General features: G+C 39.1%; 3 protein-coding genes across 4 annotated transcripts; 1 reads left to right on the top strand and 2 right to left on the bottom strand.

The window, feature by feature from the left end:
• The first annotated feature begins 422 nt into the window (after window positions 1-422).
• LOC111345239 (uncharacterized) lies at window positions 423-3,720 on the top strand. The gene is made up of 2 exons (XM_022952520.2): window positions 423-1,331; window positions 1,681-3,720. The coding sequence occupies exons 1-2, from the start codon at window positions 476-478 to the stop codon at window positions 3,360-3,362; spliced, it is 2,538 nt and encodes an 845-aa protein (XP_022808255.2). The 5' UTR covers window positions 423-475; the 3' UTR covers window positions 3,363-3,720.
• A 1,181-nt stretch (window positions 3,721-4,901) lies between these two features.
• LOC111345437 (uncharacterized) lies at window positions 4,902-9,054 on the bottom strand. The gene is made up of 2 exons (XM_022952718.2): window positions 8,073-9,054; window positions 4,902-7,461 (listed from the first exon to the last, which is right to left on the bottom strand). The coding sequence occupies exons 1-2, from the start codon at window positions 8,974-8,976 to the stop codon at window positions 6,188-6,190; spliced, it is 2,178 nt and encodes a 725-aa protein (XP_022808453.2). The 5' UTR covers window positions 8,977-9,054; the 3' UTR covers window positions 4,902-6,187.
• A 763-nt stretch (window positions 9,055-9,817) lies between these two features.
• On the bottom strand, window positions 9,818-21,061 carry LOC111345329 (uncharacterized). Of its 2 annotated transcripts, none has more exons than XM_088742804.1 (5): window positions 20,736-21,061; window positions 16,357-17,514; window positions 13,838-14,743; window positions 12,200-13,255; window positions 9,818-11,420 (listed from the first exon to the last, which is right to left on the bottom strand). In XM_088742804.1, exons 2-5 carry the CDS (start codon window positions 17,498-17,500, stop codon window positions 10,813-10,815), a joined length of 3,714 nt encoding a protein of 1,237 aa, XP_088598930.1. In that variant the 5' UTR covers window positions 17,501-17,514; window positions 20,736-21,061; the 3' UTR covers window positions 9,818-10,812. The 2 variants fall into 2 exon arrangements, with proteins under 2 accessions (XP_088598930.1, XP_022808347.2); XM_022952612.2 differs by lacking the exon at window positions 20,736-21,061 and adding an exon at window positions 19,279-20,435.
• Window positions 21,062-23,334: the final 2,273 nt, after the last annotated feature.

Here is a 23,334-nt window from a genome sequence, read left to right as displayed (position 1 = left end):
CCGGGTTAACCCTGAGAAGTTTTAGCGGTCCGAGTCAATGTAGACTGAGGTTTTAGGAAACTAGTAAATCATTCAAGGCTACTGCCTCACTTTAATTTTTCCTTTAGAGTTTCTCGCCGCACTTTCAACCGAGATGTAAGCGAATGCTAAAAGACAAGAACAACGAAAAGGGAATAACGTACTTTATCCACTGCTGAAAACTCTCTCTAAACGCGCAATAGAAAGTCCCAAGTGACTAAGTGTGTGAAATATTGTATGAGACAGCTTCAACAAATAGAAAAAAATATTTGGAAATCAAAGTGATGCTTTACAAGTGATCATGACTATCTCTTTTGGTTTATCGAATCATTAAATTATACAATTTACCGCTGCTTAACTAGAAACGTCTATAAACTACGTCATCAATCAGTTAATCACTTTATTGTGTGCTTTATTTAGCGCGCGCTCGCTTTCCTTTATCACTCCAATCTGTACAATGGTTTCCCAAAAGTATCACACTCCGTTCTGTATCAAGAACTGCAAGATCGAACATCACGACTTAGTCACCGTTTTGTGCTTGGATAGTTCGCAAAAATCCGACGAACTTCCCGACTTACTGAAGGAATGCATTCAATCATACGGCAGGAGCTGGGATCGCAATAGCAATGTCCCTGATCCCTTAGAAGATCTGAGATGCCCCCTGTTATACCTTGCCTCTGCATTCGGCAAGGCAGGTCTGGTGAAAGCTCTCCTACAGGACAACTTCGATCCACGTGTTCTCAATTCTTACGGCGAGACTGCCCTGCATGGAGCTGTCGAGTACGTCTTCAGAACGGGATCCTTGCAGACAAGAGGCTTGAAAGTGGCGTCAACTTTAGGGCCCATTAAAAACAGGAGAAAAGCGTTTGAGCGAATTTTGGTTGCTTTAACTGATAGTGATCCAAAGATCATATTTGTCCAAGACAACAATGGAAATACAGTTTTTCATGCTGCAGCTGAGAATACTTGGAATGATCGACGAAATGACCGGCTTGGAAAAAGTGCGACGTTTTACCAATTCTGTATGAGCAGTATGGTGAACCAGGTATTGCAGATGGAAGAAGCTGGACAAATCACAAGGACCGAAACCCTAGAGGGCTTGAATGCACAGAACAATGAAGGAGATACGATTTTTCACATCTTAGCGCGAGATTATGCCTACGGTTTCAAGACCATGAAACAAATTCTGAAGATTTTCTTTCCTGGGCAAGTACCATCCATAGTAAACAAAGAGAACCAGACTGTCCCCGGCATCGCGTTGGAACGCAATCGTAAGAAAGCGACGCAAGTTTTCCCGGAATTTTTGGCGAAAAGTAAGAGATAGGAAGAAATTTAAAATTGTGTCCTTTAGAAAAAAAAGGATTAGCCGCACAGAGATATTTGATATTCTCAGCGAGCTCAGAGAACTAAAGACAAGAAGTTAAATAAAGATGTATGTCATTTCGCCATATTTGATAAGGTTTTGATTGGTTGACATTCCACCAATCAGAGCGACCGTACTCTTTCCCTTTTCATCTCGAAGGAGAGAGACTGAATGCTAAAACTTCATTTTATTTAATGCCTTTTCTATATTTCTTGGGGTAAGCTTAGTGCCTTTATTCTGATCAAAACTATTTCAAAATGGTGATTGTTTAAATAACCATCGTTCTATTTCATTCAAAGGTGAGAGTGTAATCACGATCAGCTCAGAATCGGACATCTCGGACAACGAGACACCAACTCCCAGCACCTCAAGGGACTCGGAGGAATTTTCAACCATCAGGGAAAAACCTCCCGCGACCATACACGGAGATCGTCCAACTGACATCTCTGATAACGATGTACCACGAATCACCCACACTATCGAAGAAGAGGACAATGGTTCCGATGAAGTCATCACTGTGTCACAAGAGACTGTCGCCGGGTCAGTGTTTCAAGACACCTCTTCTCCAACGGTTCCAAACTCTAGGCGGCACGATCTTCTGACAGTTTCGTTTGACAGCAGTTTGGGGAAGCCCTCCCAAATGGATGTCCCTTCGTTTCTCAGCCTATCCGAGAAATCCAATCCGGTCATATCCCCCTATGACAGTGTGATTAATATACCAGTTGAAGCAGAAGTCATGTTCGTCTCTCAGACTGTTCAGCCCACCGTGAACTTAGATTTGGAGGAAAATATCAAGTGGAATAACGCATCCGAAAATGGAGACGCACTCCACACTGCATTAAAACGTCCTGGGGAGTGCAAAACTCCTACCCTCGGCATAGAGAGTGAGCCGTCTGACCCCAAAGCACCTTTCACCCACAAACTTTCATCCGATGATTACAAAGTCGCAAGTAGCAGTACTAAGGACATAGCTACAGTCGCATCTCCCACTGAGGAGCGGACAGCCTTAATCTCTGTGGAGGTTGCTGCATGCAGCTTCGATGAACCCGAAAAAAGTAACAGTGGGTCGTGTCAGGGCAAAAGCTCTTCAGCCGAGGGGTCTTGTGGACCCGAAGCTCAAAGAACACAGGTGGAACAAATTGACCAATCTGAGTTACTTGATTCTCCAGTGTCAAAGAGTGGCTCTCTGGACGTGCATAACACGCAAATCCCATCACAGTCACCAGTTACTCTCAGTAACAAATGCCATCAAGACGATGTTGCCTCCAAGCAGCAACCCACTTTTTCCAAAGTCCTGGGGACCAGCCGCGGCAAGCAGGTTGCTAGTTCTTCCCAGGCCAAGGCTACTAGTGAGTCAACAGCTCGGGATTTACCCAACCCCCCTAAAAAACAAATCTCAGAGTCTTCAAGATACACGGAGGTGTACTCCTATGGCATATTAAACAAGCCTGTGCTAAGCCCACTACGCAACAGTGATCGTACTATTTCTGCTACTTCCCTCGCGTCGGCCAGCACTGAAAGTATCCATTCCGAGTCACTTGAACCGTTGGACGCTGATGACGAGGCCTCAGACGAGAAAAGCACTATTTTGAAATGCATCACAGACAACTCTTTCCTAGAGTTTCTCATAACCGAGGGGCTCGAACTGGATGCGTGCAGCAAAAAGGGCGTGGTCGAAGTGGTGATAGCGCAGTACAATAATAAACTTGACAAAGTAGAGAGTACAATTCCTAAACTGGCGGCACAAATGATGGAAACAGAATCAAATATTACTCAACAGAGAGAGAAAGTCAAACAGCTGCAAGAAGAGATAGAATTTGTGAAGGGAGAGATTGTAAAAAACGAGAATTTGTTTCAGGGCTTTACAACCGAGCAACAAGGGTTAAGCAAACAGAGGAAAGCTCTTAAAAGGAAAGTTGCCCGTTGTGAACGTACCATGAAAAAGCTACTGGGTAAAGCAAAGAAACCTCGTCTGGAATGAACTTTTTTTTTTCGAAATTCTGTTTCGTTTCCTGGATTTTTCGTGTTCCATAAAGATTTCTCCTGTTATCTGGACTAATATCAAAAACAAGTTCTCTTGCCTTCTTCTCATCCTTTTCTCTTAACATTTTCACAGTGACTTATTCCTTGGAAAGATTTAGTCGTTTTTGTAACCCAAGTAAGCAGAAGAAGCGCTCAAATTTTAATTAATTTTTTTTATGCTCCCACACCATAATGGCTAAAAGCAAAGCAGTTGAAAGATGAACCACCGAAAGAAATTAAAGTATGTCTCTATATTTTTCTTGATGGTTTGATTGTCATGATTTTGATGATATAAATAAATGACTTGCTACCGTTCAGTCGTCAATGTCTTCGGATCATAACTCATCATTTATCTGCCACCCCTTAGACCAGGACGTTCAAACATACACTAAGATAACCCAGAGTTGGTGTGAAATTTAAATTTAGATCTGAAAACTTTAAAAGAAAACTCAGTTTAATTCCATTTGTCAACAGTCTGATGACTGAACAGAAAATATAGAAACCAGGCCTGGTCTATTCAAAGCTGGATTAAGATAGTCTTGGGTGTCAGATCTCATCCTTTTGCTTACATTCTTTGGATGTTCTAAAAAGAATAGATGAAATAATACAATAAAGGCTTTCGAACAAAGGAATAAAGAAACCAAGCTCAAAATTTAACCCTGGGTTAACATTAACTGGCCTATGAGCAACTGGGCCCTGGATTAAATTTAACCCTGGGTTAAAATTAATTGGCCTATGAACAACTGGGCCCTGGATTAAAATTTAACCCAGGGTTAGCACTGATCAGCCTTCGAACAACTTGGCCCAGATCCTTTCCCAAGTTCCTTAGCTCTGACAGACTTAATCAAATGCGCTTGACATCCCAAGACTGTTAATCATCCCTACACTTCAACCCTTCAGCCTCAAAGAGTGACAAACAACTAATTTCTCCACACACTATCACAACTGAACTAAACATGAAGTTTATGAGAATATAGGAAGTGACCACCCACACTGGTATGTTAAAAGGCTCACTATAAATCAATAAATTATTACTATTATTATTATTATACAACAAGGTCTTGATTATGAAGCAATTTCTCTTTGTCCATACCATTGGAAATGGATAGAGAATGGTATGGACAGTATGCATACTGATTTTGGGGTGTGAAGGGTTAAATCTGAATCAAGTGACAAAAAATATTTTTAAAATTATATTCAATTCCATTGTTGGATCAAGGTGTTTGTGATAAGGATCTTTTAGCTTTGATATCCCCGAGTGTCAGGAAAGAGATGAACTAGGCTCTACTGTGCTCTTCCTCTCACAAGGGTGGGGCAAGTAATATTCTAGTAAATAGGAAACCACATTACCATTTTATTGAACTTGAAGTACACCCCTTTCAGGAGAGGGATCAGGTGCACCTTAGGATCCCAGTGTACCCCTCCCGGTTTAGTTACATCCTTGCCACAAGGCATAACAGGTAATCAAACAAAGATAAACAAATCTAAACAAACCAACTGAAAAAACAAAAATGCTCTTTTTATTACCTTCTACCAGTCAAAAGCTTGCTTTCTATGATAGCAGTAGCTTATCCACATTAATCAAAGGTTTTTGACTGAAAGGGTAGTTGCAGAATTCATGATTCCAAACACTAATTATCAGCCAAGTATAGAATTACCTTCAGGATCAAAATTCGAGGCAGCATAAACTAAGGGTTGGGTTTCCCAGTGGTGCAAGGGGACAGTGTAATAGTAGATCTTTAGGGAGGGAAGAACTTATTTAGACTGCCCTCTGATGATTCCATGATCAATTCCTTTAGTGTTCAATGAAATAACAGTAACTCAAATGATTATTTGCCGCTGTTTTGAGACCTACTCTTCCTTTATAAACATACATTATTCAAATAACCAATAGGGATAATAAGGTCTCCTTAATTTTGACATTATTTTTATCAGTGACAAAAATATACAAACTCTTATATATTATGCATAGGGATGTAAATAGGCTTATTGTATAAATATATTTTAGCCATGTTAAACAGCAAAGATGGAAATTTCATTTACAATCAGCTCTACTATTTTCAAATATAATCAAAAGTATTTCATAAATAGTCAATATCAACCTATTTGCAATAACATTTCATTAACATGACTAGTCCACGCATTGATTAATAATTCATATTGATTTTCAAACTTCAAGGTATTCAAAGTTTGACAAAGAATGAAAGCTAATCGTACTAACTTAAAATTGTTATTCAATAAATCAAACAGCGGTTTTCCCATGAAAATGCTGATGGGTTTGAGTAGGAAATGAACAAAGGGGTCCTCCCTTCCAAAAATTCCAAGATTAAGGGTTGGGGGGGGGGGATGGTACGCTTGACCCAAAAGAGGACTTTATCTTGAAAATGCAGTTACCCATCTAGTCCCAACCCAGAAGCTTCTCATCCGAATAAAAATAAGGGGAAGACTTCTAATGAACCTAATAAACACTTCAGATCTCCCCTCACAACTGGTAGAAAATTGGCTGAGCTTACTTAAAATTGTATTTTGAGAAGAAATCTTAAACATAATTGCGACATTTTAACAAGGAATGCAAAAAAAAAAAAAAAAAAAACTGATTAAGCATTCTCTTGAATCAGTCTCCATAGAAACAGCTGATACAGTGACAGATTAGTTACTAGAAACCATCTCCAGAATTTTTGCTCTCACCTCAAGAAGGAAATAACATTTGAAGCAAATGTGGTAACAAAGCAAGTTTGCTTGTCCACTATGTTCTTTGTTTTATAGACGATAAAATTTATCCATCTAATATTTACTATCTAACAACTTTTGCATCTTAGCAGGGGTACCAAAAAGTTCCTTCTCTACCTCTTCACAAGAGGAAATCTTTCGCTTTACAACTTCAGAATCTTCTTTCAGCTTCATGCATTTCTCTGACAGTTCTTTGTGTTTTTCTGTTGCTTGGACAATGTTCCTCTGAAGTTTTTCAATCTCTGCAAACAATCTGCGTCTCTCTTCCTCTTTTTGTTGCAACTTCAGTTTGGAGTTCTGAATTTCTGCCTCCAACTTTTTCTTTTCTGTTTCCATCTTGAACATCTCCCTATTAAAGCCTGACATCTTTTTTCCAAACTCGCCCTTAATCAATTCGACAATCTGTAATTTCATGGTTGGGTTGAAATCATTTCCTTGTGTCAAGAGAAAGTCAAAAAAGGCACTATCCCCTGAGGAAGATGCATTTCCGACTGGCCCTTTGTCTTCTGCACTGTCAGCTGTGACTTGACAGTTCTGTTTCCTTGTTGTAGTAGAGTCTAAGTGTTCATGTGATGGTGACTGCAGACTAGAACCAGCCAGTGATGTGACACAAGGTGTACTGGAGGAGGCAGTGGCTTCACTCTCACTGCCTGGCATCCAAGAATCTGGAGTTGAGGGTGATGTACCAACAGAATTCTCCCGTTCTAAATTGGATTGAAATAATGATGGCAGACAACACGAGGAATATGTTTCTCCAACCTCCTGTTTTGCTACTTCAGATTCCCTGCACTCCACTTCAGATTGTGAAAAATTAGGCAAGAAAACAGGGTATGGTTCATCACCAGAGAAACGTCTTGATTCGAAGTCCTCCTGAACATTTCCAGATATTTCGGTTGGCACCTCACCTGATCCAAGTGAAATTTTTTCACTGTCAACAAAACCTGTAGTATTTTCCTCTCCAAATTCTGATCCTAATTCTAACCCCACAAGATCTTTTGACTTTCCATTAACCAAGGAAGCATTTGGTAAAAGTACAGAGAGCTCATTCTGGGTAGAACTTGGGCTTCTTGTGAGAGTCTTTAGAGCAGAAGTAGCTGGAGATTTTGCTGTGTTATGTAACGAAAGAACAACAGACTCCAATGACCTGACTGGAGTGACTTTCTGCATCCCTTTAGATGGAAATCCAGCTGCTTGAGGGGCCTCACTCCACACAGCTTGAACAGTTATGTCATTAGTACAGGGTGGGGATTTTGCAATCCTAGTGAGATCTGAGGCTTCAAGGCTTAGTGAAGGATCACAATTTGTTGGTGAAGAGCAGCCATTAACATCTGTTGAAAGTATTGTGTTACATTGGTTGTTGATATTTAAAGTTACAACTCAGGGACAAAATCCCTATACGTTATAAAATTTTGAAATAACAGCTGAGAAAATTGTTTTGCCACCTTTAAAATCAGATAGGAAAAACCAGTCTATTGAATAAAATTGATAACTTTAGCTCTGACCTACTTCTAACCTTATGTTCCCTATTCCACCAGCCAAGTATCTCAATGTTAGAATTGAGTTACTATACAACTGTAGGTTTCTTGGCATCTTGGACCATTTATCAGGTAAAGCATAAATGATTGGGAAAAGATTGTGGCTAGATTACAGGGGAATTAAATGGTCCAAAAACCTCATCCCTGAAGAATTATCAAGTAAATTAAACACTTAATTTTTAAATTTACTGACAGAAATTCTTGATTTCACCATATTTTCCCCATTTTTTGATCTTCTAAATATTATTCGCACCGATCAAATTTCACCTAGAGTTCATAGAGAGCACGGTAAGGTCAGCGTCATTGGAAAAGAAAAAAATTTGAAGTAGCTAGCAAATTACAGTTGCAGTAACTGTTACTATCAAGATGATCTTACATTTTATTTGTTCAAATTCATTAATTACCTTCTTCCATTTTCTCCTCGACATCACTGGGGTAAAACAGCCTTTTCGCCATAAATCCGTTGAACTGTGACAATATGTCAAAGGCCGTTTTGGAGTCCTTATTCTTTATCTCAGAGAATTCACTATCTGTGAAATTTTTTAGGAGATACTGAATAGATTCCCAGCCTGGAAGGGTACGGCTCTTTGCAAGGATGTGCAAAATAGTGTCACCCTCATTATCCTGACTTGAAACGGTGTTCATCACTTGAAAATCCGTCAGCAAAGAGTTACTTCTAAGCTCAAGAATGTGGCCGAGCATAACCTCCAAACAGCGTTGAAAGTATCTAGTCCTTTTCAAAGGATCGCATCTTCCATCCACTCTGGCATGTCTACTCGTACAGACTACACTTTCGGCAGCCATGTGCAACGGAGTACGTCCATGTATGTTTTCTCTGGTAGAGAAGATATTAGGGTCACGGGAACAAAGAATACTCACTACGTTTTCAAACACTTCTAGTCTTTTGTCAATCGCCATGAACCCACCACATTGTTTCATGTTACCCACGCGATAAAAATGGTCGACCAGGGCATGAAGCCCGTTTGCCCCATCCGTTGTAACAACCGCAGGGTTAAAATCTAACTTCACCAGCGTCTCTAAAACTCGATGTTTGCCGAATGCACAGGTTAAATACAGCAGTGGGTGTCTTAGATCCGGTAATGAATCTGGCACGGCGCTGTTTCGATCCCAACCATTTTGTTCGTACAATTGAACGCACTGTCGTAAGAGGACGTGCGACTTTGAAGAAAAGCGACTGGAGGTTTCCCTACGGTTCCTCTCAATACATAACGCTTTGATCAAATCATGATGAACCACAGGGCAATCTTTACGACAAAACGGCGTGTGACACTTCGTCTCGTCGTTCATCACACCAATAAAATCAGATGCAATGAAAAAATTACCTCCAAGTTGTTATTTGTGGCAATCATACTGAATGACAATTGACAGGGAACACAATAGTTTGGAGGAGGGTTCCGCACGCGCGCTTGAAAAAGGTGCCTAGAGGTAGTGGCGGAAAAGGTCCCTTTATCTTCCGAGAATTGAAACATAAACTTACAGTATGCGTCCGTGATAAAAATTGCCAAGAGGATGAAAAGAGTTTACATCGATATTTTCCAGTGATAAAGTCGATCACTGGGCTAAATTGTTGGTGGTACCATATTGCCATCCCCTCCTGAATCCAAATGTGGGTGCCACCTGGTCTTAGGGACCGTGATTCAATTCCCAAAATGTAAACCCTTCAATAACTTTATCTCGGATAATTGTTCCACAAATCTGGGAGTTTTATGTTCAAGATTAAAAGGCTTTAACATTTTACATTCTTTCTTTCACATTTTCACACTTTCATTGCAAAAAACAAATAAATTTGAAAGCATATGGAATGAAAGGAATGCTTGGGGGCCCCCCCTAAGGTATCCAAAGATGGTTGACTATTTACTTTTTTAAAAAAATCTCCATATTTAAAGATAAAATTCTTATATTCCCCTGAAAGGACTTGACACTTCCAGTTCAAATTCCCCAACCCCCACATATGAACAATAGTAAAATGTCTATGGTTTTGGGGGAGGGAATGTTGAAGCTTCAAATTGATTGGTGCATAACTCTAAGGATGGGGAGAAGAGTGTCCACTCACATAATTGGTTAACAACACAACTTCCCTTTTGTACAACCCTATAACTGCTAACCAAGTAAGAGGCAACCACACAAGTTGTCATCATCTAAAATGTATTTTACAATCCTCCTAGATAACAATTTACTTTTCCATTTTCAAACCTCTGGGAACATACACTGAAAAACACATAGCATGAATGTTGACTAATACTTGAACCAAATGTTAGCAGTTAACTGAGAAACAGTTTACCAGCATAACAATTGTTTCATGACACCTTAGGATTCCAGCCAAACTAGAAACTGGTTCTTCACACCTTACTATTCCATATGTCAAAGTATCACCCACCAGATGAAGAAATGTGTGAAGTCCTAACTTTTGTCAATGCTTAGGCATTTTCACAGAATCTTTTGTTTAAAGCTATACAAAGAGGAATTTATCCATAAAATGTAGAACATGTCAAAATTCCATCAGGGTCTTTAAAGGGCAAGGCTCAAAACAACACTAAAAATAAAGTCATCAATTGGATTAAAAATTACTACTATCATCATCCAGACTAAATCCTAAATAAGCTTTCTGGATTTTTTAAAATATGAAAAATCTCATATTACCAACAATAATGTAATATCTGACCTAGACTAACAGCTGGTTTGCATGTCACAGAATTAAATTTTAAATTAATTTTCTCAGTATCCCATAGAATATAACTGTCAAGGTCCTATGGCCAGTGTCATAACCCATTTTATTTCAATCTAACCTCACCACTGATTTGCAATGCATGAAATCAAGGGGGCATGTGAAACACATACACAGTATCTTATCCCTCCACAAGCTTTTAAAAATAATCCCATCAATATATTGGGGAGCATCCAGCTGGTGAAGAGATCTTGTAAGAGTTGTACTTTTAACAGAAACATGGAGATCAAGATCTTTTAATTCCAAACCAAGCATAAATTGCAGCAGAATTGATGCTTTCTTTTTGAGAAAATTGACTGTGAGGCACAAGGCCTACTGATGTGAAGTTATTTGACATAAGAATAACTGTAAGACTATCTTTATTTAAAGTTTTTCCATTTTCTTTTCCATTCATTCTTCTATTCAGAACAGCTACTTTCCTCAATTCTTCTCATCTTGGCTGGTGGCTCAAGATCTGCCTCTTGAAGGACATGGAGATTCTTTTCTAGTTCAGCCTCTTCTTTTGAAAACTGCTCAAGGCTGTTCTCCAGAGCTTGAATGGCTTGATTCTTGTGCCACATTTCTTTTTGCATCTCCTGTACTTCTTTTTCCAACTTTTCCAATTCAGCCTTTTTCTTGGCAATAGACTCTGTGAGTTCCTTTGTCTTTGACTTGTGCTTAGAGATGTCCTCCTCGACTTCACACCTCCCCTTCACAGCCAATGCTAATCTCTCCGTGTACTCTTCCTTTAATACTTCAATGATCTTCCGTTTGGTTGTTGGTCTCAGTGTGGTGTGTACAGGGTTTGCCACCAGTGGTGTAAGAACTGAGTCAAAGTTGCCAATACAAGAAACCAAAGTTGGTGATATTGCACTCGCACTGCTGTGCTGGGGTGTGGCTGGAGAGGGAACAGATATGGACTCTTCAGCTATGGTCACCTCTGCTGTAGGGGAGACAGTAACAGTTGTTTCTGACAAACTAACATCTGAAGATGGCTTTGGTGACTCTGGTTTTGAAGGTTGTGCACCTAGTAAAAATAACAGACATAAAAAAAGTAAAGTTGATAATATTGTTGCACAAAGAATCAAAAGATATAATCACACAGGACAAAACAGTCTTGACTCAACCAGCTACTGCAGTTTTCAAAGCCTGTTTTCTTTAACTCGTTTCATGCCTCTACTTTCATTGTCATTATATTGTTTTACTACAAATTTGAAAACAATATTCACTCTAAGTAAATTAAGATAGGAGTCTTGCAAAAATCAGAGATTGTTGTAAAATTAGATTGAACTTTGTCTGCTTGTGCTTAGAAGCTTTTAGATTTCAAGTCGTTTTTTCAGGAGCAAACTAAATCAATCCAATATCAAACCAAAAAAATTACTTTTTCCCATATTACAAATTTACTCTGGTTTATCTAAAATCAGGTAGAAATACAAAACCCAAATAGGAGCTTTCCTGGAATTCAAAGGCATTCAAAGAATCCTCCCCAATGTATATTGTAGAGGAAAACCACAAATATTACATCATGAGCAGGGCAAGAATGGCGCAGCGGTGAAGAGCTTGCCTCAAAAAGAGTGGTCTAGAATCAAGTTGAACATCTTCAATCCCAGTCCCAATGTGGTCATGTTGATTGATTTTTCACATTTTTTTCTTGAACAGTTTTCCTGAGTTCTTAGGTGCTATTCCTTACTTAAATAGTTAAGACTACAATTCAATTTGGGAATGTTAAATGAACAACCATCCCACAGTTATCACCAGTTTTACTCTTTCAAAACTGAAAAAACACAACCCTTTTGGTAAAGTTACCTCTTTCTTTCTCTGGTGGCATGGACACTTCCAGGGGAGAGGACACGGGTTCATTCTGATTGTGCCCACTGTCGATCTCTTGCTCTTCATAGAGGTGCTGGTTCTTAACAATGTCAGGCCAACAGTCTCTTGGAACACACTGTTTAATGCAGTTATAAAACATAGGAAGGGGAAAATTGGCAAGTAGTGAAATTATACCATTAACAGCAATGTGATGCTCTTTGCACATGATTTGCAAAAATGTTTCTCCTTCCTTGTTTGTAACTGTGAGTACAGGTTTCACTACACTGAGGATGACTTCATCACTCTTTGTGGCCACTTCACGGAGCTTTGAGAAAATATAAACCAAACAACTTGTGTAAAAATTAGCTCTATGTTGATGGAGTGTTGTAATCCGTGCTTGTGGATTGCAGCCTAAAGACACCCGAGTAGCTGGTTGAGCTTGGGAACTGCAAGAGTGACATTCTTGAGTTGAATCAGGAGTTGGTGACACTATTACATGTGTTGATGTTGTGGTGGGACCTGGTCTTTCAATAATCTTCTTGGCTGCAACATGTAGAGGTGTATCTCCATACGTATCTTGCTGTGACAGTAGCTTAAACAAACTGATATCCTTTGAAAGACTTTCAAACACTTTAGGAAAGAGCCTCTCAAAGTACCCAGGTGACCTGTAAACTTTCATACCAGCTTCATAGCAGTAACGTAGAGTTGCATGCAGAGGAAACTCGCCAGTTTTCTGGGAACAGGAGTTCAGTTTAAATCCAAGAAAATTCAGCATGTCTACAGCAGTGTACTTTAATAGCAGTGCTGCTACATGAATCAGTGGGTACTGGAAAATATCCAAATCATCATGGAGATCATCATCCTTGCAAAGACCCTGTGTGAGATTCTTCTTCACACATTTGAGGAAGTTGACTTTAGTATTTTCCAAAAGTGCCAAAAAACTGTCTGGTCGTCTCTTGGCGCACATTCTATTTGATGTGCTCAACAATGTCAAGATGAGGTGGTGATGGGAAATACAGCAATTTTCATCACAAAATGGTGTGTGAAATAAATCTATATGAGAAAGAAAACAATTTACACGGTTTAAAAAGAAGACAAAATAATTGTAAATGTCTCCTTCCATGAAATTAGTTCTTGAAAGAATTATATTTCCATTATCAAGCCCTCCCAGTTTAAAGCTTGTCTTGAATTCTGAGAGCGGTCTGGCTTGTGAGGAAAACACTTAAAAAGTAACACTTCGGCCCAATTGCTGACTTACAATTTCTAATTACCCTTTAGCTCCATCAGTATAAAATATCTTGCAAGTCAATTGAATTGAAGGATTCAATATTTTGAATGACAAAAGTACAATGTCTGGAAACAAGTTACAACGTTGTACTTTAGTATGCTAAGGCCTTATCTGATAAGTAGTCTTGCCCTACTTGCTTAAGTTTTAGTGCAACATTTGAATGTAAAGCTATTGAATTTCCTACATGCTCCACTTTTAGTGAAACATTTAAATGTGAAGCTATTGGAATTCCAGGCAAGTACAGTTTATGAAGATTAACATTATACCCATTAACACTCACTGTGCAGAAGGAGGAAGGAGGGAAAAATGCTTATTATTTATTGGATGAAAAATGCTACCTTTCATACCTAACTTGTAGTCTGTGTCAGATAAACTATCCAGTGATTCTGCTACAATTTTGTCTTTAACTTTTAAGGTAATCTTCTGCTGTTCAGACTGTGGCAATGTCTTTGTTGCTGTTTGACTCACAGCTGTACCTGTACTGCTTTCTACAGCTTGGTAAGGTCGACCGCGTCCTCGTCGATGTGGCACAGCTGCTGTTTGGGTACTGACATTTAACGAAGAATCAAGAGCTGCTGTTCCATTTGTTACTGCCTGGTTTATTTGCCGAGATGATTTCAGAGGTGAAGAACAACACAAAGGTGGGTTTCCTTGCTGAGCCTCACCTTGGGCTGTCTGTGCTGTTAAAGGATTCTGAACTGCAGTAGAAACATCAGGGGTGTCTGATGTAATTATTACAGCATTCTGTCTTGATGGGTAAGCTCCACAGTGGCTACTACTGGTATAACAACACTCAGCGTTGTGTTCTTCACTGCCTGGTTCCTGTTTTATGATGACCACAGGAATATGGTGAGTGGGTTTTGCCACAGGGAAAGTCTGCTGCGAGGAACTGCTTGCTGTAGCTTGTCTAAGCACTTGCATGCTTTGCACCTGTGCCTGGGGCTTTCTTGATGATGCAGCTGCTTGAACATCTTGCATTTGGGTCGGTTGGGTGGGAGAATATTGAACAGGTTCATTGTAGGTGACTTGTGCAGGTTGATTGCGAGTAACTTGCGCAGGCAGAATGCGACCAACTTGCACTGGTTGACCAGAGGCCCGAGGGGGTTGAATAACATGGCAAGATTGACTGTTAGTAGCTGGTGCTGTTTGGGTTGAAGCAGCTGGCTGAGGCTGGTTGGTAGCCTTGTGGTCTACATTTGGTGATGGAATTTGTGAAGACGACACTGGTTCTTGACCTGTGCTTGAATTTCCGCCTTTAGTTAAAAGTAATACATTTTGTATTAAAACATCAAAAATCACAAATTGTTCTTATCTTCTGTTTAAAAATTAGTCAAACATATGCATCAACATCTAATTTTGATCATATACATTAATAAAACAGTTAAACCACAACAGTTTTTTTCTTTAAAAAAAACAAAACAAAACAAGATACCAGTTTTTCTCAGTGCAATTCCTTTTTCAGCGAAAGAGTTAGTTAGAAAAAAAAAAAAAAAAAAAAAAAACATACCCATAAGACAACTACAGCAATTTCCCCTTTGTTTTATTAAATCTACATGTACTCTATCTTTTAAATTAGTGAACTGATAAGAAAAAGTATACTCCCAATTGAAATAGCTCACACACCAGCATTTGTAGTACCTAAGAAAATACTGCTCCTATCCCTGGAAAGATGTGATCCATTGCTCGTCAACACCCAGTACTCTGTTAAATTTCCCCAACAGTTAGCAAATACCCAATTCAACTCCAGGGTGGGAGATACTTGTTAGTTTTAATTGTCTTTTCCAGAAAACCCATAACAGCATTTAAAGCTTGAGTGCTGACTACTTAACCCCTCTTGAAAAACTCTTTAGCCCTCAAAAGTTCGCCTCTCAGTTAGCTCAATGGATAGAGCACTGGACTGGTGTGCGGGAGGTCGAGGGTTCGAGCCCCGGTCGGACCAACACTCAAGGTCTTAAAATAATTGAGAAGAATATGCTACCTTTCTATAACATCAAGAAATGGTTAGATATTCTAGTCTTCTCGGATAGGGACGAATAAATGGAGGTCCCGTCTCCTACAGGGTTAGGGGTAGGAGACATTAATTTCCCATGCTTGAGATTACTGTGTGATGGATGTCCTCCCCTGGGGTGGGATGGGCAGGTTAAGATTGATTGTAAAGCGCTGTTGATCTGTCATTGTAAATAGCGCTCTATAAGTGATAAATTGTAATTGTAAATTGTAATTGTAAAAGTGATAAGCATCAAATTTCTTGCAGCACTATTACCCATGAATCAAACATCAAGGTCATGAGAATAAAATGATTACAAACTGAAGAAACTGTTCATTGTTAGACAAATTACCTATGTAAGTAGAATACGGAGAATTTGCATGCTGACATTAAGGTGTAACTTCACTCAATAACATGTACAGTTATGATGTGAAAGGCATGTTGTGATAGTCTTGGGCTAGAATTCAAAACATTGACTATGGCAGGTAGTTGAACATTGATTGTTAACCATGTTAACATCATTAAGGTTCTTGGTAAAACCCTTGGTATCTGCCTAAAATGGTCTGAACATGTGTGCGTTATTGTTGGTACTGCCATTAGACACTTACACTTTTTAATAGTCTTAACTCTTAACCTTATGGAGGTATAGAGTTAAAGTAGTCTGGTCTTCTCCACTACCCAGTGAGAGTTTGTCATTCTCAAATGAATGCAAAAGAAACAGAAAAAAAAAATTAAGCTACAGTGTAATTTATTTATTCAAATAATTTTCTCTTCTCCTTTGAAAAGTGTGAACCCTCCAGAAGACAATTAATGCAACAAACAAACCACAACTACAGAACGTTCATAAAACAGACTGCTCCCTCACAAAGGGTAACAAACCTTCTAACTGAGAAGTCTTCACTTGACTGCCAAGGTTCCTTGTAAAGACAGCTTTTCTATTGCATGGACATGACAATGGGCATTCTGTGATGACTACATCAAAATTTCCATCAGCAAAACAAAATGGGAATTCCTCCTTCACATGCAACACAAGGCTGCGTACAATTTCATTCGATGAGCCTTTACGAAGAACATCAATGAATGTGTTATTGGCATCATTCCTAACAGCCAGTAATTTGCAAATTAGTCCTTTACAAACCTTGTCCTCTGACTGAAGATCTAAGAGCATGTCAAGAACAAGTTTAAATCCTTTCATGTAGCAGTTCTTTTGTTTGAGCTGCAAGCTGCGGTGGTAAGAATTTTCACTTGGCCTTGTGAGGACTTTGAAAGCTGAAATTATGCTATGGCAAATAACATGAAGCACTGACTCATTCTGAGCATTGACTTTGAAAATGATTCCTTTGTCCTGCTTGACAAGAAAGTTCACGACTGACTTGAATGTGTCATCTGCAATAATTTTGTCAGGATAAGTTATTGGGAAATACCTTGCAGCAACATGAAGAGGAGTTTCATTTCTCCCTGAAGAGACTACAGGTCTAAGCTCCATTTCTTGAGCAAGTTTCTCTGCAGCTGAAAAGTTTCCTCGCATGCAAATCAGGTGAAGTAATGGAAGACGTAGACTCTCTAGGGGATCTGGAACATCCATGTCTTGTTTCCAGCCTGCATTAAAGCAAGACTGTAAACACAACTTGAATGTCAGAGGAATGCTGGCATTGAGGACTGTGCGGAATACCACCGAGGGGTGGAAGACAGCACATGTAAGCAAGTGATGCTGAAGATCGCATTCTGCTGGACAAAGAGGAGTGTGGGTGTTGATAATGGTAGCAACTGCTGCCATTGTATCAAAGCATTCTTGAGAACATGTGCCTGGAAAGTATTTTGTATGTATTGCACATCGCTTGTCCTGTTGTGCTAAGTCACAGTTTAATGGCACTGGTTCATGGCACAGCTTCAAAGCTTCTTTGCTATGAGTGTGAAGGAAATCAACCAGCTCCACTGCTTCTTTGTTGTATACAATTTGCCTTGGTGCAGTTGCTGGAGGTGTTCTGTCATCTGCAGCTAGGGTTGTACTAACTAAGGCCATAGTGTTTCTTTTCCCTATAGTAAATAAGAAAAGGAATGTTATGTTACTCGTGATGCTGGATTCTTTGTTATTTCTACATCAGAGCCACTGCACAGTACAACTCCAGTTGAGGAAACTAGGATTTTGAGTGAGGACTATTATAACTACTTGGCAAGATGTACAAACCAAGAAATGATTCTTGCTGCTGGACTGCAATTTTAGCACTGGCAGAAAAAAGCCTTGAAAAATTCAGGCATCAACAGGAATCAAACTAAAGACTCCTGGACAATGGTTGATAAGGACCCTGTTGTAGACTTTCTGTCAGTTCTGAAACAATTATTTTTAAGTTGGCTTTTACTAAGACATCTTTTATACATAGAGCCATATTATTATACATTCTCTTATGTCATACCTACAGACAATAGTTTTGTGTGCTCTTGTCTTTACAAGTGCAGCTCATGAATATGCATAATAAAACAATTACTGGATTTGGTTTTTGCATGATACTGATAATTATCAAGGCCTCAGTTTGTGTTATCCACCTTAGCTTTTGACTTTGGCAGATAACACAAACTTTTAATAAGTAGTTTCTTAGAAATCGACTTTGAAATAAAAGCTAGCGCTAAGAAGTCATGACGTTTTGACCTCTCTGAGGTCATTTTCAAGTGAGTAAGTTTTCCAAATCAGCACAAAAATGTTGAAGCAAGTTGAAGACGATAAAATGTGGCGAACGCTAAAATATGCGAAAGAGTGTAAACAATATACAATGGAAGAGAATAAAAGAATAAAAGAATAAAAGAATAAAAGAATAAAATAATCGTGGCATGAATTGTTCTAAACAGTTTATATAAGTAAAAAGATCAAGAATGAAATTCAGGTCAGGGAAGACAAACCACCTCTTGTGAGTCAACAATGCGCAGTGTATTCATTTCAGTGTGGCCTGTGTGATGCAGGCTATGTCGGTTACATGTGCCGACACTTACACCAATGAATTGAAGAACACAAAGGATCTGCAATCAGACACCACCTCAGGGATCAGCACGACTTGGAGCCAAAAGACATCACACAGAATTCTCGAATCTAAAGGAAGTGTCAGAACAAATTTGACTGCCTTGTTTTTGAAATTTTTTTTTTTATCAAAGAACTGAAACCAACGCTAAACAAACAGTGCGATTCAATTCACACCAAACTATTTGTTTAGAACAATTCATGCTACGATTATTTTATTCTCTTCCACTGTATATTGTTTACACTCTTTCATATATTTTAGTGTTCGCCACATTTTATCGTCTTCAACTTGCTTCAACATATTTATGCTGATTTGGAAAACTTACTCACTCGAAAATGACCTCAGAGAGGTCGAAATGTCGTGACTTCTTAGTGCTAGCTTTTATTTCAAACACAAACTTTGGCCTTGATAATTATCCCTATCATGTGAAAACCGAATCCAATAATTGTTAAGTGTTGGTACTTAGTTTCATATGGCTGACCAGTTGCTGGCATTGCTTCTGCATTGTTCCTTTGAAAAAGTACTCAAAGGCAGCTTTCGGCTACCCTAATGACACTGTCATTGACAAGGGTTGTTTAGCCAAAATCACTTAGGTTTTTTATTTTTCTCTTTTTTGGTATTTTCTAGAGAAAACCCATGAATGTTTCACCCATGTTAAAACATTTATTAGACTATCCATCTCAACTTTATCTTGGTGCGGACAAATGTAAAAGGAAACTAAGTCAACATCGAGCTGCAATGTTGACCATACAAGTTTGGTTGCCAACACATTTGATGATGACAGGCTCACCTTCGGAAAGAGCATGCAATTCCTTATCATGACCAGGATAAAATTCATTCACAATGTCTAGCACTGTCAGATGTTTACTATCCATGACTTTCATGACATCAGTGGACCCCAGAGACTTTGCCAGGTATTTAAGCAGTTTGTAGCCATGTATTCCTGCCCTGGCTATTATGTGTAAAGAGCTACTGCCCTCACCATTTCTAATGCCAAGTGCTTTCACAATATCCTTTGTAGTTAAGCCTTTTGCTGCAAGTAGAAGTTTAAACATGGCAGTAATACTCTTTGAGTAGAATACCAAGCCCCGATCTTCTTCTTTTAAGTCAACATCCAGGAAAGTAGCTTTAATCAGCTGATTTGCAAGAATATGAAGAGCTGTCTCCCTATTCAAGCCACCTTTTGCCCAGAAAAGGCTCACCTCTTTCCTGACAAGTAGCACAGCTACTTTCTCAAAATTGGCCGCTTTAGCAGTGGCACTCATGTTCTCCAGCCTTGATTCACGAGCCGACAGTGCCTTGAAAAGATGACGAGCAACCAAATGCAGCGCAGTTTCATTTGTTGTTGAGGTTCTGAGCGTTGCGTCGAAGTCTTCTTCGTTTAACAACCATTCAACCGCCTCGTACTTTCCAAACATGCTCACCAAGTGAAGCAGTGGCAACTGCAACTCTTTCCCATCATCTGGGACGTCCCTGTTCTTCTTCCAGCCGCTGGAAACTAATATTTCGACCTGCTTCTTGAAATCTTCTTTGTTATTACCACGGGTGGTTCGAGTTGGACTGAATATCGTTGCATTCTGCGACGAGTTTATGCGCGGAGCAAGACTTTGAATCGCAATGATCACATCGTGATGTGCCACAGCACAGCCTTCCGAGCACAAAGTGGTGTGAAACATTTCGTTGCCGACTCAACCGACAGCGCGCATCGATCGATCGAACGAGGTCCTCTTGCACGAGTCTACTTGCACAATAACTGACTCACATGACCGGATTCATGTGACACATTAAAAACAGATTTAACGATAATAACTGAAATTCGTGGTACCGTAGCCAGAATTGTTAGAGTCTGCAAACATCGATTAGGTGTAACACATATGAAGAACGACACAAAAAGTAATAACCTTTTTGTGGCGCCATTTCTCTGAAGAGAATCACTATCGGCGCAAGGAGTTATGGGAAGGTATTCTGTTAGTAAGGACCCGCGCGCGGGAAAACAAGTTGCCGTGAAAAATTTGTCCAAAACGCTTCGGATCTGCGCAGATTCACGGCTACTTTATGGAATTTTAAGTTAAAATTGACATCCTTCAGTCCATGACATCGTTAAAAATACGTTTCGACTTGGATTTAACGACAAACATGCGAAAAATCGGAGGAAATTGGTAACGAAATATGAAAATCACTCAAACCATGATGGACCTCGTGTGGAAACTGAAATGCAGCTTTTTTAAGCTTTAAAAACGTTCTCACCTCTGATAAACGTTTCTTCGAACACAGTGTAGTACCAGGAAGGAAACCTTTCAATACCGCTCCAAGAGGATGCCACAGAGGGAAAAAAATCAATACATTTTCTTGGATCAAACGCCTTCCTTAATCCATGCTCACTATGCTAAGACGGCAACGACTGCAGAGCATATTTCCGTTTCAGGGAGTTAAACTTTAGTTCATTACCGCGTACGTGGCGTGTTTCTATTGGTTGAGCCTCTTCTTTAAGCAGGGCCGGGACATGGGAGGTTGATGAATCCAGATGGGGAGGAAAAGTGAGGACAATGGACAATTAATTGAAACCGAAATACCGCATTCAAATTCGACTAAAAAATTGTATAAAACCAAAGATAGCAGAAGATAGCGACAAAGGGTACCGTCACAAGTTAACGACGCTGATTACTAAACTTAAGTAAAAGGTCAAGAGCCACAAAACCAAAAACTGCACCAGCAGATCCGATCTAAAGGAACAAAACAGGCGTGGTCAGCTTCTATAGTGATGGGTAAAGTTAAATCATTTGCAAAGAAATACAGAAAATACTTAGGCTGTAAATGAATTAAACAATAAATTGAGTACGGAAGGTGAAACAGGTAGCTGACAACTAAATCATCAAAAGCACGAAGACAGGGTACGCCTTACTGTCGCTTAAAACTCTGTTTAAAATGATATTTGCATTGTAACTTGATGATCGTTTGTTTATTGGGTTTCAACCGTCTGCATCTGATAACAAACCTTTAAGTTTTCTGCCTCCGAACGATATACATCAGAAAGCATTTTACGAGAAGAGACAGCAAGGTGTTTTGACTGATTGAAATTAAAGATATACAAAAGACAAGTGAGTTACACGAGTTTTCTTTGATAGATAAAGGTCAGGATTATCATTTCCTTCCACAAAAGAGTCACATGTACCGATCGATCCCAGTAACCAATGTCTACATTTGATTAAGGGGAGTTTCTGAAGAAACTGTGGTTTTGCGTCGGTAGGAGGTAATACAAGATAACTTAGTTTTATCAACTGGAATGAAAATGTAACTTGGCTACAGTAAAGTAAAGGGTTTCAAAAGGTGGCGTTTCAGGCGTCAGCCCCTCGCCCTGACGAAGAGCTAACGTCCGAAAAGTCAGTTTAGCAGAAGATAAAACCAAATTATCTTCACATCATGAGAAAATTCAATTCAGTCAATCAGCCAATTAACTCCCGACTCCGGTTCTCTTTTCACATAAGGATTTAAATGATCGAAGCAATTCACAGTGTTAGGTTTTCCTGAACTCGCTTAGTTTTGCTCGAAAGGCGAGTTTTAAAACAACGGTGCCAAGTAAAAACTGTAAAATCAGTTGTTGAAATGAAAATTCGAGTGCGGCGGTTGAAGGAGTAAAGATTGAATGAAAGTACTTGAGTTAACCCGAGGTGTTTTCTAAAATTTTGTTAATAGCACTCCACGTAAAAGTAATTGAGAAAACGGTGTAAAAATCAAAGGGTTTATTTTCGTCTTTAATCTTCTAAAATGAAAATACAGAAAAGAGCAAGATTAGTGACAATTTCTAATAATGTTACTACTTTTATTTTTATCTTTTAATTGTTGCAATTTAGGACAAATCCCAATTCAGTGTTTCAATATTTGATAAGGTGCTTCTTCTTAACATCCATTATATTACAGTTTTCTCTGAGTATTCTCCCGTTCAAAGTTTGTCTCACGTGCAAATCTCAGCTTTTTAACTAAATTAATCTTATTTTCAAGGCTTTACTACTTTCTCTCCTTATTCTCCAAATCGCTTCATTTCAAGTTCATTTTTCTTGCGTCCCATTTCTTCCTGGTCATATTTCCCGTTTCATTCTGAAATTATTTCCTTTTCCAATTCGTATTCTATTTTCAATTTGAAGTATTCTGTGCCGGATTACATTCCATCATGCAACGTTGCAGAATTAATTGTTGGAATGAGGAAGGATTTTACAACCAGTTCTGAGAGTATAAAGTTTTCAAGGTTCCCAGGTATTTTCAACCAATGACTGTAAACCCATTCCATCTGTGTGTCCTCCTTGTTCATCTGAGAGGATGCAGATCACGGACACAGTTGAAATAGACTTGAGGGACCACACAGATGGAGTTACAACGACTGTGGTAGATGCTACAGATTGTGTTGACCACTCACTGCATGTCACTTTTCCAGGCAGGCAGTTAGTTGACAAAGCAGTGGTCCAGGAGTGATTTGTCCCTTGACTTGTTTTTACCATTTCAACTTTGTTGATATATCCAAATTATTTTGTTTTTATTGGATTATGGATCCCCATAGCAGGTGAGGTTATAGAATTTTTTCCCGCGTCACAGTTGTTCTAGAAGCCTTTTTCACTTGCATAGATATACTGTTCTGCCCAGATTGAAAACTGATCCCGATGAATTGATTTGATACAGTTGTTTCAGTAATTGTGAATCCGGTTACGTGTTGATTCCGCACAAATAATCGTCTACGAAATAATTATAATATAGCACTACAGTTATCAAAGAGAATACGTTGCAATTTTTTCATTAAATCAAGCATTGAAGAATCTCTTGATTTCCTAACTTCAAATTCAATGATTACTGTTAG

Source organism: Stylophora pistillata, chromosome 13, assembly GCF_964205215.1.
Source record: "Stylophora pistillata chromosome 13, jaStyPist1.2, whole genome shotgun sequence".
Lineage (NCBI taxonomy): Eukaryota > Metazoa > Cnidaria > Anthozoa > Scleractinia > Pocilloporidae > Stylophora > Stylophora pistillata.
The sequence above is the reverse complement of the archived record's forward strand: the minus strand, read 5'-3'. Positions and strand labels throughout refer to the sequence as shown.

Excerpts from the sequence above, each read along its gene's own strand:
- LOC111345239 (XM_022952520.2), top strand. The coding sequence starts at position 476 with ATGGTTTCCCAAAAGTATCACACTCCGTTCTGTATCAAGAACTGCAAG. Across the intron at positions 1,332-1,680 it reads CCCGGAATTTTTGGCGAAAA|GTGAGAGTGTAATCACGATC; the intron begins GTAAGAGATAGG and ends TTTCATTCAAAG.
- LOC111345437 (XM_022952718.2), bottom strand. The coding sequence starts at position 8,976 with ATGAACGACGAGACGAAGTGTCACACGCCGTTTTGTCGTAAAGATTGC. Across the intron at positions 7,462-8,072 it reads CGAGGAGAAAATGGAAGAAG|ATGTTAATGGCTGCTCTTCA; the intron begins GTAATTAATGAA and ends TACTTTCAACAG.
- LOC111345329 (XM_022952612.2), bottom strand. The coding sequence starts at position 20,164 with ATGTTTCACACCACTTTGTGCTCGGAAGGCTGTGCTGTGGCACATCAC. Across the intron at positions 14,744-16,356 it reads GAAGACTTCTCAGTTAGAAG|GCGGAAATTCAAGCACAGGT; the intron begins GTTTGTTACCCT and ends TTTTAACTAAAG. Across the intron at positions 13,256-13,837 it reads TGACACAGACTACAAGTTAG|ATTTATTTCACACACCATTT; the intron begins GTATGAAAGGTA and ends TTTCTCATATAG.